This window comes from Aphelocoma coerulescens, chromosome 3, assembly GCF_041296385.1.
Source record: "Aphelocoma coerulescens isolate FSJ_1873_10779 chromosome 3, UR_Acoe_1.0, whole genome shotgun sequence".
NCBI classification, from domain to species: domain Eukaryota; kingdom Metazoa; phylum Chordata; class Aves; order Passeriformes; family Corvidae; genus Aphelocoma; species Aphelocoma coerulescens.
In genome coordinates, this window is record NC_091016.1 from 118,297,027 (window position 1) to 118,316,057 (window position 19,031).

Genomic DNA, 19,031 nt, shown 5'->3' on the forward strand with positions numbered 1-19,031 from the left:
TAATCTCCATACCTATTAAGGGAAGAAGGTAATTGGATTTTCCTCCTAGTAACTTTTCTTGGCTTTCCCACATTTTCTGTCCCAATCGTGAAAGCATGAGCCTGTGTGAGCAAGCATTGGTCTCTTGCACATTCTTCACAAGAATAATTAGTGATGTTTCATCAGTTACCCTTTGCAGTTTTTTAAGAGGTTAGTTTTCCCAAGTAAATTTTTTAAAAAGCTGTTTGCAAAAATTGTTCTTCCATAATTTATGGCTCATTATATTTTAGCTCTTGCTGCCCCCTTTTAAAGCTTTATCTATTCGGTTTTAAGTAAAGAGTTCTTTACTAAAAATGGAAAGAAACCTGAGAGCTTCCATTGTGCCAGGGGAATGTGCATTAGAGAGGGTCTTTAAGTATCCAGTCTCCACTGTGCTTAAAATACAGAATAAATAAACTTTGGGAATAAGTTCCTTGTTCATTTTTATTTCTGATCATAAGTAATTTTAAAAAAATACTCACTATATAATTTCTTTTCCCTTTACTTGATCTACACTATTACACAGTTGTGCTTGATCCTGCATTGTTCCAAGGCTTGTGGGCTCTTTAGTTTAATTTGTAATTTGTCCATTAATTAAGAGGGAGAAAAAATGGTGGGATCACTGGAGCTGGGGACCAAGAATCAAAGCTTCTGAGTTCGTCCTGGCTCTGTTCCTGACCTGAGGAAAGTCACTTACACCTTCTGACCTATATTATCTCTGAGACTCTCAATATAATTACATTAAATGCCCCCAAGCAATGATATCAATGATGCTGATAATGGTAAGACAGAAAGTGCTGCCTTTCACAAGCTCCACAGAGATGTTCATGTTCAGTTGCAGGTTTCAGGTCAAGTCTCCTTTAGGTTCAGCCACTACATAGCTCATGTAATTTTGGGGTGTCTATTGTGCAGTTCTTTATGAAGAAAGTACTCAACCAGTCTTTCACTGAGAATGACTTAGCATCGGTAGTGATGAAGGAGACAGAAAGAACTGTCTTGGTTTCTGTCATTCCAGTGTGTGTGTGCACCTGTGGCAGGAAGGGAAAATCCCTTGCACTGGGGTAGAGCACTGGCTGTGATTCACTGAGGAGAAGGAACATCAGTGCTCACACTGCTGAAACCTTGCACTTTAACTGTCCTTGCACTTCATTTTAACCTGGTTCTCTTAAAAAACCAAAAAGTCAAATGAGGGGAAAAAAAAATAAAACAAAGAAAATAAAGTCTGCTAGAACAAAGAAACGAGAGGGATAAATAACCAGTAGGAAATTCCCAGCACATCCCTTTTTGAAGGCTTGAGGAAATTCCATTTGTTGGAGGAAATGCTGAAAATTAGGAAGAGCCCAGAAGAGGGACTAGCAGGAGACAGCTGAGGTCATTTTTCACTGCCAGGACTGCACTGTGTTGTTTCTTCTTTTACAACTCATCGGCAGGCATTATTACCTGGTGAAAAAATTTGTTTTGCAACTCATCCTGAGTCCTCATAAATCATTAATGCCTGGCTAAGCACAGTGTGAGCATTACAAATACTCTGAGAATGAGGGCCCTTCCTGATATAACCTTGTGTCCAATACTAATGCCTGCTAGTTATTTAGTAATACAAAGGAGCCTGAGCGAGGAAGATCGATGAATCAATGCAGTCTCCTGACTTCCTTCTCCTCTCCACCTGCCTCTCCTCTTTCTAGTTCAGATACTGAGCTGCAAAAATTCAGAACTGTTCATAGTCATCTCTCTGTGGACAGCACTATAACAATTTAGGGGAACAAGGAGGGAATCATGGCCTCCAAATGTCTGTAGGAAAAAGAGGAGTTTCAGTTTCTGATTAGGACTTGTTCTGATTTCTGGGTTTTTATGAGCCAAATTGCGCCACTGGTCCAGACCTGTTTTCTGGTTTGCATCCCTTAATGAATGCATGCAGCATAAAGCACATTCAAGTGTGTAAGGAGCATAGATAGAAGCTGTGCCCAGGACTGAGTGTAAATAAAGGGTGCTCAGCAAGTCCAAATAATGAGCCCATTAGCTGGGGGAGCTGTCTGGGGACTTAAGATTCTCAAACCAGCTCTCACAGTACTGGAGGCAGCACAGAGAGCACAACATCAACAGGTGCAGTGGCTGAGCTTTGTTTCTTGTTTTTCAATAAACTTAGCCACAGTCAGGAGTTCAAGGACGGTCTGTACTGTCCTGCTTACCCTGAGCTCACTTCCTAACACCTCCAGCCCATTCAAGAGTATAACTAAAATCTGTTTCCTCTCCTCTCCTCTCCTCTCCTCTCCTCTCCTCTCCTCTCCTCTCCTCTCCTCTCCTCTCCTCTCCTCTCCTCTCCTCTCCTCTCCTCTCCTCTCCTCTCCTCTCCTCTCCTCTCCTCTCCTCTCCTCTCCTCTCCTCTCCTCTCCTCTCCTCTCCTCTCCTCTCCTCTCCTCCCCTCCCCTCCCCTCCCCTCTCCTCCCCTCTCCTCTTCTCTCCTCTCCTCTCCTAAAGCACAGGATTCATCTGTGCAGTTGTTATTCATACAGTTGTGCCCTTTGAACACCATAATAATTGATCATGAGCTCTAAAAGAGGGAGATGGAATGAGGTGAGGTGGAGATTGACCCTTTGTGTAAGCGTAATCTTAGACTTGTATGACTTAGGCATGGATGGAGCCCTTGCCCTGAAAGGCTTCTACAAGGAAGGTTGTAAAGTCACAGATACAAGAGAAATGGAACTTGAATAGGAACTTAGGAAGAGTGCAGATGGGGGTGAAGGACAGTGGTTGGGTAAATTTGAAAAGGGGAGAGAGTACTAGAAAGTTTAGAGGAAAGAGTAACAGTCTTTAAGATATGAAATGATAGAAAATTGGTGTGAGGAAAATGGCGTTGCTGTAAATGAAAGTGGGGAAATGGACCAAGTCAGAAAAAGGAAAAAAATTGTTCATGTGTGAAAAAGGACAGAAAAATGCTTCCTCCACAAATACATGCAACTGATAAAGCACCTGGTGCTATTCCTGTGAAACCAGAGACCTCAGTCACTTTGGCCCCCAGTCAAGTAGAACACCCCTTTTTCCCAAACCACCCTCCATCTTTAGCTGAGGCCCAAAATGTTCATTGTGCAGTGAGACCTCAGGCATCACACCTCCAGCAAAAGCCTGAGACTTCCCTGCACAGGAGTGAACATTCAGATCCCATTTTGGGTTTTTCTCAAAGTGTATCATTGTGCTTTACCTCAGCTGAATTCGTTAAAAATAGTCCCTGCTCTAGCACCCACAGGACAGAGTGGTTTATTTTCCCCTATTATAGATCTGACAAAAGCCTGCTGTTCTTTCTGTGCCCTCTTTAATGATCTGCTTGCTCTCTGGAGAGCACTGACCCATTTCAGCACAGAATAATTAGCCTTTCAGACACTACTGTGTTTCCATTAAATAGACATAAATGTGCAAGGTGACATTTATTTACTTAGGCCTGAAAAATATGCACCACAGATGTTGGGGCTTGGGAGAGCTTCAATTTCTTTTCTTGGAACAGTTGTATATTTGCATGCATTTGTGTCATTAAAGACTAGTGCTTTGCTGAAATGATTCCTGTTGAGCTTCCTTGGGGAATCAGGAGAACCCAGGGATTATTTGGGTCTGGGTTTCACCATAAGACCCTTTGGCAGTGCTTTGGCAGCTCTTGCTCAAGCCTGAGCACAGTTAGAGGTACACACCCTTGAGGTCCCTTTTGCTTCATGTAAGGACTCCATGTAAGGAACTGTTGTTGATTTACAGATCTGTCTGAAGAGAAGTGTGTTCAGGGTGTTACACTGAGGAAATGAGAACCTTGACCTATTGCAAACATAAAATAAACCCTAGGTCCTTTAGTATTTAAAATCAGGTCTTCTGTCATCTTGATCACCTGCTTCTGAACTGCCAGGCTATTGCCCAGGTGAAAAGTATATTATTCATCTTGATAGCCACTTTGGTCTGCAAAGTTGGAGGGAAGTCTTAGCCTTAAAAGTCCAGGCAGCATATAAAACACGTAGGTTGCTTAGTAGTTCACATCCCCACATGGAGACGTGGCACACTATCATTTCATACTGTTAGCACCAATAGGCTCTATAAAAGGAGGCATCATGCAAGGTAGGTGCTTTATTGCAGGATGGAAACACTTTCATAGGTTATTTTAATCATTATGATTCTTTCATGATGTGTGAAAGTTGATTGTTGCTGTAAATGAAGCCGTTGAAGGCTAAAAAATAAAAATGCTGTGATGGTAAAAATCCTTGGAGTGCAAAAAATGGGAATTGCTATAAAAGGCAGTAATTTATTCTCTGCATGAGATTCTTCTTTATCATAAGGATGCTTTTAAGCTAATTCTGAAACATATACAATTGTAGTCTGTATAGCTGAGGTATATGGCAAGGTGCATTGATAATTTAGCTAATTTTTTATGCACTGTAATTTATATATTATTTAGAACTGCTATTTTATTCTGTTACCAGAGAGGCTTAACACATTTTTACTATGTTAAGGATAAGTTATTTTTGCAGGTCTTGTGGTTTTATTATTTTGACCCATATCCAATTCATATTGCATCATAATACCATTTTTACTAATATTATTCTAGTATGTTCAAAACTTATTTCCATTTGGATAGAAATTCATTAGCTCTTGATTTTGATTATAACAAATTATTTTAACTTTTCTGTGATAATGCATTCTCTGTGTTTCTGATTTGCTAATGCTGAAATATTTTATTTTCATTTTTAACCCTTCCAAATTTAGGAATTGTTTTTGCTTTTTTTTCTATGTATATATATTTCAGTTGTTTAGACCTACTGGTTCCTGCTTTTTTCTTTTTTTTTAATATGTTACGTTTGTAACTTCTGACTGTCTGTGTTGAGCCAATCTTACCAACAAAAATATAAATTGTTTCCTGTTTCTCTACTTCTTTACAAAAAAAAATGAAAAGTAAAAAGTAAAAATAAAAAACTCTTAATGGGAACCCTGGCACTGTCTGTCTTCTCTGTTCTGCAGAAATGTTGAAGGAGTTGAACCAGCAACGCAGAGCGAAAGAGTTTACAGACCTGAAAATTATTGTTGAAGGCAAAGAGTTTGAAGTCCACCAAAATGTTCTAGCTTCCTGCAGCTTGTATTTCAAGGACCTGATTAAAAGGTTTGCCTTCCTTCCAGCTGTGATCTGCTCTGTTCTTTTGTAGGGCGCATTTGTGTCGCTTTTTTTTCCTCCCCTCTCTTGCAGGTTTATGAAGATTGAATCTCCTGTCACAGAGCCAGTAGCCATTCTTTCCACCTCCTCTGAATGTATTTCCAAACTGAGACTCAGATCCATTTGTTACACATCTGACTCGTACAGTGTAATTATTTCTGATGAGTAGAGGCTGGTTTTGGCCGAAGAAAGTGTTCCACCACTGAGAGATCTAAGATTTAAACTCCACTGCTAATGGTGATTCAGTCCACAACTAAAAACTGCTGCTGACGATGTTTGCAAGGGACTCTGTCACACACAACAAAAGTCTGTGCTTCAGGCTGCAAAAAGCCATCAGCGTTCAGGTGAACGGTGCTGAGACATCATGCAAATAAAGCATTTGGAGTATTGTAATCCCTTCACCCTGAAATCTTTGTTACATGCTTTTGTGTGGCTTTTATGGGCAAAGGGATTGATATTTTTATTATTTGGGGACTTTAAAAAGAAGAAAAGACAACTGATTAATTTCTCTAGAAAAGATTGGAAATAAGATGATTTTCTGGTCAAAATGTAGCTCGGTCTGCATGTTGGACTAGCAGTAGCTATTTCATACAAACACTCCGGCTTAGGGTAGGTACAGTATGTACATTTTCTAAACGTCATGTCTCCACCTTCGCATTTTCCCCCCTCTGTTTCTAGCTGATTGATTCTAAACAGTGCATGATAATCTTTTTTTTTCCATTACATTGATTTTTCAATTTGTATGCTTCATATACTTGTATAGGAGTAAATTGGTACTCCTGTATTATTAGTAAGTTAGAGTAGCAAGTAGGGAGAAAAAAAACCATGAGGATAACTTTCATTTTTCCCTCAATCATCAGCAAATTAATGCAGCTGCTGATTTTGCCTTGCAGTATTTTCCTGAGCAGACTGAGCCTGGACTGTGCTAAAAAATGGGATTAAAGAACATTTTGCTTGCTTCAAATCCTGTATTTAAATTTTGCCAACTAACACAATAGTGACTGTATTTTATTTCAGGATGGCATATTGGCTGGTATCTCCTTTCAGTGTATTGTGTCCTTTTGCACAAAGCTGGTTCTATAATTATGGATATATATTACATTTCTATGATATAACTGTACTGACTGCCTTATCAATTATTCATAAAAAATATGTTGGCCTAGGAAGCATGTCTTTTCCCCTCTGTAAATCTAATGATAGCTAGCAGTAGCTATGCCAAATCTCTCATGTCCTTTCTGTTCTGTCTGCTCATTATTATTTAATTGTTAAGGCTACAGTATATGCTTTTCAGGGTGATAAAGAATAGGAAATTTCCTCTGCAGGAAAAGAAAAATCTTAGAACCAACTTACAGAAATCAAATCACTGACTGTCCAAAGACTGTCATTTGAATTTTGCTGTGAAGACATCTGCTTGTGTGCAGAAGTCACCAGGTAGCATCTATTTCTAGAAGCACACTGATGAATCTTGCTGCTTTATTATTTAGCTATCAAATGCAGATATACTTTAGGTTGAGCACTGTTCTGTTATGAACTTAGTTAAAGCAATAAAAAAAATTAAAACCCTAGATCTTGTGAAAGAAAAAGCCTAGGTTTCAGCATGTATTGTCTTTCAGCTGCCCACATAAGGCTTGAATGCATTACAAGAAAAAAATAGTGCAAGGTTTAGCCTGTTTGCTAAACTCACCACTTTTTGCCTTCTTTCACATCAGCAGCAGCAATAAATATTCCAGAGGTCGATTTGTGTCCACCATCAGGTCTCTCCATCCCAGTCGTCTTCCATATATAACCTCAATTGCACACATGTAACCTTGATGGAGGCTAATGGAGTTGCACAGGTGTATCCAAGGCAAAAATACCTTTATTACTGATGATGATGCTTGAATAAGAAAAAATTCAGCTTGATGTCAAGTTGAGTTTGCAAAACTGTCAGGTGAGAAAAATAAATATTCACCTGTAAACTGAGCAAATGTGTCTTTGCAAAACAATAAACTCAGGGCTATGGGGTGGAATTTCTAAAGACTTGCTTTTTGTGGGATATTTGCAGTATAAAGCCTTGTCCTTTCTCAAATCCCGTGGAAGTCAAGGGCTCAAGTTGCAAGAGGCACTCAATTTTTTGTGGGATTGTGCCCTTAATAATACAGAATCATTATAGTTCATAGAGTTAGAATGTTTATAGATACGATACATCTAGAATCCTCTATGATATTTGTTAGCAGCTCCTTTGAGACAGCACTTAAAGCTTTATGTGATTTATATTGTACTCCTTGTGTTATTACAGAAATCAAAACAAGAAATGGCAGTTTTTCTTAAAGAACAAAAGAGATCTCTTTATATTAAATATAATAGAAAGGCCATTTCAATCACTGCAAGCCGGGGTTAAACCCTAGTGTCATTCCAACCAAAGACACCAATGTGTCACCAGAAACATCAATAAGAAGATCTATTCATGAAGGTGCTATGTACATCTATCAAACCATGCAGAAATAGAATCTTTCAGAGTATTTACTTTGGCTTATTATTTGCCACAGGCTGGTTATTATTAACCTCATATTCTGCCATTGATTCCACTATGTGTTCAAGTTGGTATCTGATGGTAGAATAGCAAGTAGTGTCTCAAAAGAATAAAAGAGAAATGTTCAAAATCAAATAAGATCAATTATTTCCTTCTCAAAATAAAACCAAAATACAGATAAAAAACATAATAGGACAAGAGTTATTGCTCATCTTGAGGAAGGCTATTTGATGAGAATTAGTCATAGCAGAGAAGAAAATATGTTGTTTTTATTGCACTGATAAAAAGATGATAAGCAGGTTTGATTGTCCAAAACAATTCTAAAGTTATTTACTAAACAAATTTGGTAATGAGAGTGCACTTTGAAACCCCTTTAGTTTCTCAGAAAATGGCTAATCCTGTGCTGAGCATTCTGCTCCTCATCCAGAAAATTCTTCATTCCATGTGTTTTATCTTTCAAATATATGATCCCTTTTGAGCTTGGGTTAGTCCAGTCCTGAGCCTGAGCTCAGCACCATACTAAGCACCTGTTTTGGAAACAGGTTATCCCCATCAGAAGCTGCACAGCACTCAAGCCTAAGCCAGGACTTGGTGTTTATCTCCCAACAGCAACTGACCATGGAAAAAAATCTCAGCCCTTTTCAGTGCAAAATCATCTGAAAAGGATTGGGTGTATTAGGAACAGCAGGTGTGAAATGTTCCTCATACCTGTTCCACATGGCTGTGTCCATGAAGGGAGGAAGGTAAAGTTCAGCAGAAGGGTGGTGATCCATACAGGACTACTGCAGTATAGGGCTTCAGGAGAACATGGATGATAACAGCAGCTGAGCTGGGGCTCTGTTCCCCTAATGGCCACCTTATATGTTTTGAGTGCACCGCCAACCACATTGACTTCAGCCTGCCCAACTTTGCTACTTATGGAATCAGCCATTTCAAAACAAGGACTTAATTTATGGTACAAACAATGAAGATAAGAACCTTGAAGGCTTCCTGAAGGATCTTTTTCTTCTAATTCAGGTTCCTGTGTGTAGGCAGGTCCCCATGACCAATGAGAGGTGCTTATCTCTCGCATTAGATAACCAACATTTAGGTCCAAGGTTGGCATCTGAGACGGGCTGGGTCTAACCTCACCTTCTCAACTGTTGCTACAGTCTGCAGAGAGGGAGAGAGACCTGTCCAAGAGGCAACTCCTGTCCCCACAAAATAGGTGTCTAAGAGATAAGGTGAAGGAGGAGCCATCCCCCTTTACTATAAAAGAGAGGGTGATTTGCATAGACAGTGAACTTATGATGGGTGTTCCATTCCTTCCCTTAGGAGTCCAGCCTAAGCTGGCTGTCTAGACTTCTCTGCAGTTGGGAGGAAAGGCAGGAGTTGTCTGCAGGACGATACATCCCACCTTACGATAAATAGCATGAATTGCCTTCTGGAATTGCTCATTTTTCATGACCCAGAGAAAAAGACCAGTCACCCAACCTGAATCATAGTTGACTAAAAGGACATGAATGATTTCTTATGGAAACTAGTGTTTTTCTTAATGGCACATACTTATGCTTATATGTGTACACAGAAAAAAAAGAGACAGATCCAGATCCATCAAAAAACCCATCTCCAAAATGTGACTCTTGCAGGGCACAGATTTTCTGATTTAAAACATTCTTGGTTTTGGGGAGGAAAGAAATGAGCTCTGTTTTTGTATCTGCCCTAGAAGAAATGGTGGAGGGCGGGTGGGTGTGGGTGTGTATGTTCTGGGAGGAAGGAACGAATGGAAAATCTCATGAAGAGCCATCTTTTTTATTCCCAGCTGTATTTGGGATAGACAAATGCAGCTGCTGAATAAATGGAATTTCTGATATTTCCGTAACAAAGAAATGTTTCACCAGAACATTTTAATTTGCTGCTTTCTTCTTCTTAACCCAGAGTACTGGAATCTCTACGAAATATGACATTATTAAAAGGAAGCACTTGACATAAAAGTCTCTTCTTGGCCAAAATGCTAGCTTTTATAAGTAAGCTTTTACAAGTAGACTTCTCTCTGGTCATTTACTAAAGATACACAGATCTTGTCCTCCAGCTTTATCTTTTCAAGATTAGATTTTAATGATGCTTTCTAATCTTTAAGTCATCTTGGGTGCCTGATTCCCCTGGCACAGAGCAGTAAGTCACATGTACAAAGAGATTCTGTCACAAGAAGTAGTATTTTGGATGCATTGTAATCTGGCTGTGCTGTGTTCATCCTTCTTTTCCTGCAAAGCAGAGCAAGTGACTTCATGGCCAAATTGCTTTTCCACAATACCTTGCCTTTTTTTCAAGTCTTCAGATTTTTTTGTTTGTTTTTGGGTTTTTTTTCTAGAGTGGGGCTGTATATACACTCTGAGGGCTTGAAGGCAGGGCAGGACAAGTAAAGCATTTAGGGTGAGAAGACCAAATTCCTCTTGCTTTCCACCTACGCAGAAGACGAAGATGTCATTCTGTGTTTTACACCATTGTGTGGAAAGGGAGCATTTGGATGCACAACAGAGAAACCTGCCACTATCCATCTGAAACAGCCTGACAAAACTGCAAAAGCATTTAGGTGTCTGGAAAACAGACTGTCTGGTTTGTGTTTACGTTCTTAAAAACCCAAAATGAGAAATAGCAGATGAAAGAAAACTCCACTCTTGGTGACCCCTTCATGTTTTCTTGCTTATTAAGAATCCTGCTTTTAACTCTGCGAGAGGAGCAGGCAGCATTTCCACATCTGCACACTTCAGCTCCATTGTAGAACAGAAAGAATGTGGAAACAAACTATAATGTGTAGTTGAAAACAGAGAAATAGGGAGTTAAAGATACGATGTTTGTTTCAGTGCCAGGAGAGCTGCATTGTGCCTAGAGAGAGAGCACCAGGAGTTTCTGTGAAACCATTTAAACCATGAGAACAGGAGGTCGCCTGGGAGTGTGAAATATCCTTCACCCTTTACTGCCAGGGGACAGGTGTAAATTGTGCTGTGGACAAGGTTTTTCTCTTAAACGAGGCAGTGATAATTGCTGTGTGTTGGGCACCAGATCTTGGCATAGGACACAGCTCCCTGCTCTGGGTGGCCCATTTCCGTGAGCGCTACGCTCGCTCTGCCTGCCCAGGCAGCCATCCGCCCACCCCTCGGAGCTCCCTGCTGGGCTTCAAATTTTGCAGCTGCCAGACCTTGGAAAACATGTTTTCATCAAGCAAAAATGTATGGTCTTCTACATAAATGAATGGCAGCTTACAAATATTCAGTGGTGTTCTGCACTGCCAGAAAACCCACCGCAGGTGTCACAGCCCGGCTGTTTCCAGCCCTGAAGCGTGGCTCTGGATTAAGAGGGTGAGTGGCTTGGGCTGGATGCTGCTCTGAAAGGAGGGGCAGAACAATGTGCCCTACTCTGAAGAGAAACCCTGGCAAGGAGGACAGAAAAGCTCCTTCTCAAGCCTCAAGGTGCAGCACAGAAATTAAACTGCTGCCGTGTAATGGCAGCAGTTCACAGAGGCACCAAGCAGATCCCTGAACCTCTCACTCCTCTCTTTCATTGACAGCATCTCTGTTTACTGTAGCTGGGGCTTCTTGCTCCTGTAATTTCTAGACTCGACCACAAATTCTGCAAATCTTACCCAAGGAATGACAGACTAATCACCTCTCTTGCTCCAGCTGTACCCATGCACAAGCCATGCAGCTGTCATGCAACATCTCATGAAATGCTGGTGCAGGTGACCTATCTGTACTTACTTACATCTCACATCCCTGCCTAGGCTTAACTCTGTTAAATTTAGGGATGAAAGGGAACAGTTACCTAACAAGGTGCAGTTCAAGATAAATGAATCAAAAACAACAGATAAAAAAAAACTTCCATGGCATAGAAACAGGAGCCATGTTCTTGAAAACTGTCATTTTTGGGCCAATTCCAAAAGCCAGTCTTGCCCTAAAACAAGGGTAATCAAATCTCCAACTCCAACTTGCTTGTAGGTAGCTCCAGGGATCAATAGTTCACTCCTTTCATTTGTATCATCAAGGATTAGCCATTGCTGGATTGGGATAATGAATTTGAATTAATATGACCAGGTTATGATCATATCTGATCACAGTGCCCTCTTTTTGCTTGCATAGTGCTGAGCTTTGGTGTCTGAAATACTCAGAACAGTTCTCTGCAGTGTGGGTGGGCAGGGACTGATGGGGTGAGAAGAGCCGCGTGCCCTTTCCTGCCTATACTGTGGCCATAGGTGATGTGCTGTTGTGCCTTTCACTGATGTCTCTGAATCTAAAAATACTGTAGAAAAGCACTAGCAACACCCTGTAGCTGAAGGAGAAAGAACCAGTGCCTGACAGAATTAATTCTAATTACTGAAATGCTGATTGGGATCTTCGGGCACTGCCATAATCATAGTAGTAATAATAAATAATAATCGTGGTTATCATTATTTTATTATTGTTTTCCCTCTAGACATTGCAATGATGAGAAAGAGTCTTGGATAGACTACCTAGATAATTACTTGTATAAATTTCACCACATTCCTAAGAAATAGATTTATTAGCTGCATGCCCGCTCTGTGCTAAGCTGGTTTTTGATGGTGTAATAAATATCATTAAAAGAAATCAGATAGGAGTTGGGTAAGGGTTTGGGCTTTAAGTTTGATGAGAATAAATTTTTTATTCTGTCAATTTACTTTTAATCTTCCTTCCTATATAATCCCCTAGAACCTGCTTGCATTTTTTATTTACCTTTAACAAATAGTAGCTCTCACCCAGGTTGTTTTGCCACTGAATTAGGCTGCCAGAGATACTTGCGAACAAGTTAGATCCCACACTATTAATAAGTTGGCCCAGCTTTTTTGCTTCTCCACTAGTACCTTGCGAGATGCAGTTTATTCTCAGTCCCTAGCAAAAGTCTAGGTCATGAAACACTGTTCTTCCAAGGGCACTTGCTATTCACTTCTTCATTCACTTGCCAGTCGTTTAAGCCAGCATCTTCAAACTCGTCATCTTCTTTCTTAAATCTCAGCAGGGAGCCAGATTTGCGCCTCCGACTGTGATCTCCGACACTGTAGCGTTACAGGCTGCCGCTGATCCCGCCTTTAGAAATGGTCCTGGCTGAGCATTTAGATTGTGTTCCATCAGTGAATGGCATTAAGGGTATATAGGAAACGTGGCTCTTTTGTTTGCTTTATTTTATTCTGGCCATGTTGTCCGTGAACAAAAGCATTTGCTCTTAATCCCATTGCTCGTCTTGGTTTGTAATGATCATTTCTGTGATGGTGAATTAGCAGGAGCTGCTGGTGCGTGCCCGAGCACACAGCCATTAATTTTCCTGATTTTCTTCTGATAGAGCAGGTGCAAACCAGCAGCATTTGACTCTAATAAGTTACACTAGTCTTGCCAGATTTTGTTTGCCTGGAACAAGGAACATTATTTGTATCAACATCCTGATAAAAAGTGAGCAAATGGATTTGTTGGTCAGGTAAATTTTCCTGATGAATTTGCAAGCCTGTGTTTAAACAATGTAATTTATTTAATCTTGTGATTTTACTAGTTCTTTATTGTAATCATACAACAGCACCGATAGAGTACATGTTTTCTTCTCTCATGAGACAGATGGATAGTGACTGAGGCTCAAAGATAATGTTTATCTGCAAGATAGAATAACGAAGGCAGAGATTTGCAAGTTAATACATTTTGAGCTGATAAAACAATTCCAAAGGAGAGAAGCAATGCTGGGTAGTAATTTTTTTTTTTTTAATCCTGTTTAATAAAACATTCAGTGCCTTATGACATACATATTGCAATGATGTTGCTCTACAAATGTCCCTTCCTGTCATCATTTACATGATTGATTACCTTGAAGCTGCATAAACTTGTATAACTCAGTAAATAACCTATTACCTCAGTCTGCATGTGTTTCTTGGTGCGTGTCGTGGAAATATGTATTGTATGTTTGGGCATCTATGCTTTTATATCTCATGAACATGTAATTACGATAAATCAAGATATTCAGTACGAAATACTACTTTTCATGTAGAGTGCTGTGTCTGATCTGTATGTAGCTGAAGGTTGGCTATAATTTATCAAAGTTTCTTTTTGGCTTCTCCCAAGATACATAGACATATGGGGTTTGAACCATTAATGACTCTGAAGACCATAAAAAATCAAATAGTGGACAGTTAAGATGCAGCATCATTGCACTCTCTTCTTTGCCTGGAGTTTCAGTGCTTTAAGGATTAAAGTATAAAGTTCCACAATAAACAAGATGTTCAGTCTAAATTGTGTCGACTTGAACAGCAGTTTCTAATGAGCACACAGCTAACAGACTCTTAAGCCTCATGAGAAGCTGTCTACCCCAGTCTGGAGTCCTTTCTTTGGTAATCAAAATAATTTGACAGAGATAAAAAGAAGTAGCTTTTCTTCAGTTAAGTGCTTCATCTTACATGAAAATCTTGGATTTCCTGTTTTCTGGAGTCCTAAATACTGTCCAGGGAACAAAGCAATTTAATTTGATTTTTTTTTATTATCCTGTCTATCTTGGTAGAAAATATATTGCTCTCTTATAATGGGAACACAATTACCGTAGGGTAAACATTTATATTTCTAATTATGAAAACAAGCCAGCAAGATCAGGATGTTGAGCTGATAGAGCAAATTCTGGGAGGGTGTTGGGGTGGAGAGGCCAGAAGGCATCTGGGTGACAGGACAGGCCATTGCTTTGGTCCATGCAGGGAGGGACCAGCCCCAAAACAGCGGCTTCAGTTTCCTCAGTCCAGGGTGGAGCTGGAGATCCTGTCTGCTGCTAGCAATCCTGCAGCCTCCCATCAGCTCAAACATGTGCTTTTAGTGGATGAGATTCAGATCCCTGAGTTGTGTGAGACCCTGAGCCATAAATAGTCAAAGACAACAATTTTTTTTTTTATTACACTACCAAAAAGAGCGTGTTTTCCTATTTCTTAAAGATAGATTCTGAGTGAAATATGAAGAAAATTGAAGTTATATTATGGAGCTAGCTCTTTGCTGCTATCTCCTGCTGGGAGAAGCAGGTAGTGGGAGTAGGCTCACAGAGGGACCTTGGAGAGGCAAAAGATATACACCAAGTCCCACTTGCCCAGGGAAAGATCACAAATAGCAATTCTTAATGTGTCTTTATTTTAAAAGATAATCATTTGTTTCAGTGCCCTTTTGGAGCACAAAGCTTAAATATACGTCATACCTCTGAGTCTACGGCACAGTGAGTCATATGGCATCGAATGTAAATAGGTGTCACAAACTGTGTCAGTCCTCCTGTTCCCAACCAGGCAGCCTGGGTGGAAGCTGAACCAACTGTTCCTAGGCAGTAATGTACATTTACATAAAATGTTTCACATTTTTCATGTTTATTCCGTGCAGATGGCTCCATTTTGAACATCCAGAATTTGTTTTGACTTTGTGACTGTAGCTTGTAAACAGAGCATTGGCTGGCATCTGCACCGGGTATAGGTAGCTTTTCGTATTTGATCTAAAATTGAGTGAAGCTGTAGCCAAACCATTAGTCAGTCAAAATAATGTTGCAAGCCAGTTAAAGGCAGCATATCCAAACCATGAGGGAAGGCTGAATGAGAGGCGGTAGCGCTGTCCATAAATTGACAAATTGATGCGCTTGCGGTGTTTCACTTACACAGCTACTTTAGCCAGACTCTAAATGTGGCTTTGCAAATCAAGGCATCTCACTATTAAATGTTTGAACAGAATCACACAGACGTTCTGTTATGGGAATGTGTTGATACAAATAATGCAGAAAAAACACATAGATACACATCTATTTATAACTCAAGATGCAGAAAACTTCAGTTGCATCACTATTAAGCATGAAAGCACTATGGCTGATTCTTGTCTATGTGTATTACATGTTTGGAAATTATTTTCAAGGACAAATGAATACCAAAAAATGTAAATTCCTCTACTTTTTCTTTTGTCACTTCCACTACTAGATCTTGCAGATGAGGTATTAGGGTTATTTTTCTTGCTATCAAGTATTTAAACATTTTTTCTCTTTCCTATATATTAGTTAACAGAAAGGGACGCTGATTCTGATTTGTTATTTCAGAGTGTAATCAAGCCATCTTTTGCTTTAAAGGGTTCCCTGTGCCTTTGTCTTCTCCAGTTGAAGCAATTAAGTTGAAGGATAAGTAGCCAGACTATGTTCAAAGGCATTGGCTTGATTTTGTTAGACTTAATTATTCCAGACAATGCAGAATATTTTTCAGTAACTCCCCCCTTACCCATTCAGACTATATCTGTGCTTCCTGCTTATCTGCAGGTTCAGTTCTGCTTGCACATTGCTCAGGTCTATCACCTTGCTGGAGAAATACATGATTTGTAAATCTGAAAGAATTCCCCAACAGCTACCATAAAATTAAGCTGTTAAAGAGCTCTTGGAGCTTGTTTAAATGTAGACCTAAACAAATCTCTTTGCTGTTTAGCTCAAGATAAATCTTTTTAAAAGTCCTGTTCTAAATCACTTCCCAATTTTAATGAGTTTATATATCAGCCTTTGCCAGATTTTTACTGTAGCTTTTCTCCAAGATTATAGCCATGATAAAGTAAGGACTAAAATTGTTTATTATATATTATTCTTCAGAAGCAAAACTTTTTCCCCCAGAGGCTGTTGGGAGAGCTATTGATTTTCTGCCACAATGTGAAATGTGTGACCTTTATAATATGAGCAATGATTACAAGGCCAATAAAATGACATCATTCTGTTTAAACTTTAGAGTTCGCCAGGCGAATAGCAGAATGTGCCACATTTAATGATGTCCATGGATGATAAGAGTGCATTGGCTGGCTTCAGGTGAGACTGAAACATGAAGGAGGCAGGCTCTCAATCCCCAAAACACCTGATGTTTGTGCCAGGAGTTGGGGAACAGGAGTGTATGTACCAAGTAGAACTGTGACTTTTCTCAGCCCTTAAGGCAGGAAGTCGGGGCTTTTCTGGTAACAGACTTCTCTAAATGTTTGCATTTACTGATGTCACCAACAAAACTCCTCCTGTTGAGACACAGGATGAGCTATTTGGGGAACAACTCTATATATTGCTACAGATTTTCCCAAATCCACTGCATATGCATTTACAAGACTAAATTCTATTCCTGTAATACAGCTTTAGCCACTTCCTTGCAGTTCCTCTAGAGGAGCCGAGAGAAGACTCTGTCCCAAATAGATGAATTATGCACATCATTATGCACAGGGCATATGATATTCTAATATGTGTGAAAACAAGGAACACAGAAACCTTTAGTCAGGCTTTGAGGGGGATGCTACAACCAAATTCACTGAAATAATTTCATTAAAAAGTCTATGGAATTTCCCTTTTCAGTCGCATCAGTCTGTTTCCCCACATTATGGTCTTCTCTTCCTTCAAATGCTTATTTTTGATCCATTAGGACCTGCTTCAGCCAATTCCCTGCCCATTCTCCAGCCTATAACAAGCCAGATCCCTGGTGTGGAAGCCAGGGTAGCTGTGATTTCCCTGTGCAGGCTGTATCCAGCCTGTACTCAGTATTTGATCCAGCCAAACGTGGAGCCAAAGGGCTCGCTGCATAGAAAGCACAAGCAAAACAGCACAACACATTCAAGGCATTGCAGAGGCAGGAATAGGGATAATTTTCTTTCCCATTTCTGGCTCATTGTGTAATATCAATAATCTCTGTAGCTTTGTATTATACTTGCCGTAAGTGGCTCTAGTGATTGATTAAACACCTTAGCTTTTCTTTGGCATTTAATCAATTGCAGCAGCAGTTTATTGCTCGGTGTATTACAAAGTAAAAGAGATTATTACTTAATTATTGTGAAAAATAGCAGCTTGCAGTTGTTGCTAGCATGGGTATGTGTCTGCGCTGACATTGGTGTCACATCATCCTTTCCTTTGTGCCTCCTGGTCTCAGCGCTGGGTGCGATTGTGTGATTCCCAGCGGATCACACGCAGTCCTTCCCACAGCCAGTGCCAACACAGTGCAATTAGTGGTGTTAAATAAATAATTGCTTATGGTAGGGCTTCCCACAGTGCAAAGAGCCCGACTGTGTCGCTTGCTGAGTACCTCCTGAGTACGCCTGAAATTTTAGGTGGTGTGTTTATTACCCAGCCCATGTGAAAATGAGCTCACTGTCAGGTACAAACCACTTCTGGGAGCAGTTCAGCAAGAATTGCATCAGTGCCAACAGGTATTTTGACAGCCCAGAGTGCAGAACCAGATGTATGTACAACTGGAGATAAACCAGATATGGGGCATATTATTGGGGTAGGAGTGTGAGAAAGGAAAAAACCCAACATTTTTTCACATCCTCTCGAGGATCTAGGAAATGGCAACTCTTCTGTTTTGCCACTGGAGATTTTCTGCCTCGGATGCAGAATTGAATCCACGTGCAAGAGTTCAGAAAGAATACTGTGGTGTGATAAAGCATAAGGATTCAGGGTAGCATACACCTCTGTGCTTGTAGGTGTACAACAAGTGTCATGATCAGTGTGTGTTCTTAGCATCTGCATGTGGAATAGGGTCTAACACACCTGTGTTGCTATGCAAAGGGACAGTTCAATATTCAGAATTTTTAAAATGGGGTTTAATTCCTTGGTTTGCTCCTGACTCTCTGTGATGATAGGCAAATGATTTTGTCTCCTTGTGCCTCAGTTTCCTCCTGTGAATGGGAGTAACCATTGTTCACTACCTTAGAGAAGACTGTGAAATTAGGGACTGCTAGCTGATCCTCCATTGAAGATGAAACCTCTTTAAAGCCTTGATCCTGCAGAGATTCGTATGAATTAAAGCTGTGCCCTTGACTTGACCGGGGCTGGTCAATGGAAGACCAGTGACAAAGCATCCACTGCAAATTTTAAGCATTTTTCCAAATAACTTCAGGTGTTGTTGGGACATGTGGTTGGGGTGTTGTGTGGGAAGAAAACTGAACCTCGTATGTTGTTTTATTTTTCTTCTGTGATGGTAGTAGAGGTCTGATCATCGCCTTTGTAGGCAGCTGTGTGAACCCAAGAGGTTGGTAGTGCTCATGGTAGCTTTCACTCACGCTTCAAGCTGGTGTTGCCTGTGAATAGTGATGCTTTGGCCAGTCCTTATCTGTCACGCTGCATCGTGTGCCAGTTTTGTGTCACTCATGTGATGGCTTTTGCAAGTACTCGAGCAGAATTGGAGCGAGCAGACGTTGACTGTCCAGTGGCAGACACAAAGCTCGTGTTTCTTTGAGAAGGTGCTGGATGGTCCTAACCGTTAAAAGAGTTTATTTTCTTACTCCAACAGATTTCCCCTCCCCTCCTTGATGTTACCAAATTTATCATCACTTTTGTCTTTCA

General features: G+C 40.3%; 1 protein-coding gene across 13 annotated transcripts in view; it reads left to right on the forward strand.

Moving 5' to 3' along the window:
- KLHL29 (kelch like family member 29) overlaps positions 1-19,031 on the forward strand; it is a 393,114-nt gene that overhangs the window by 317,001 nt on the left and 57,082 nt on the right. For all 13 annotated transcript variants that reach the window (XM_069011679.1, XM_069011680.1, XM_069011681.1 and 10 more), the window contains one exon: positions 5,005-5,143. In XM_069011679.1, the coding sequence (XP_068867780.1) occupies positions 5,005-5,143 (139 nt within the window). The remainder of the gene's footprint in view (positions 1-5,004; positions 5,144-19,031) is intronic.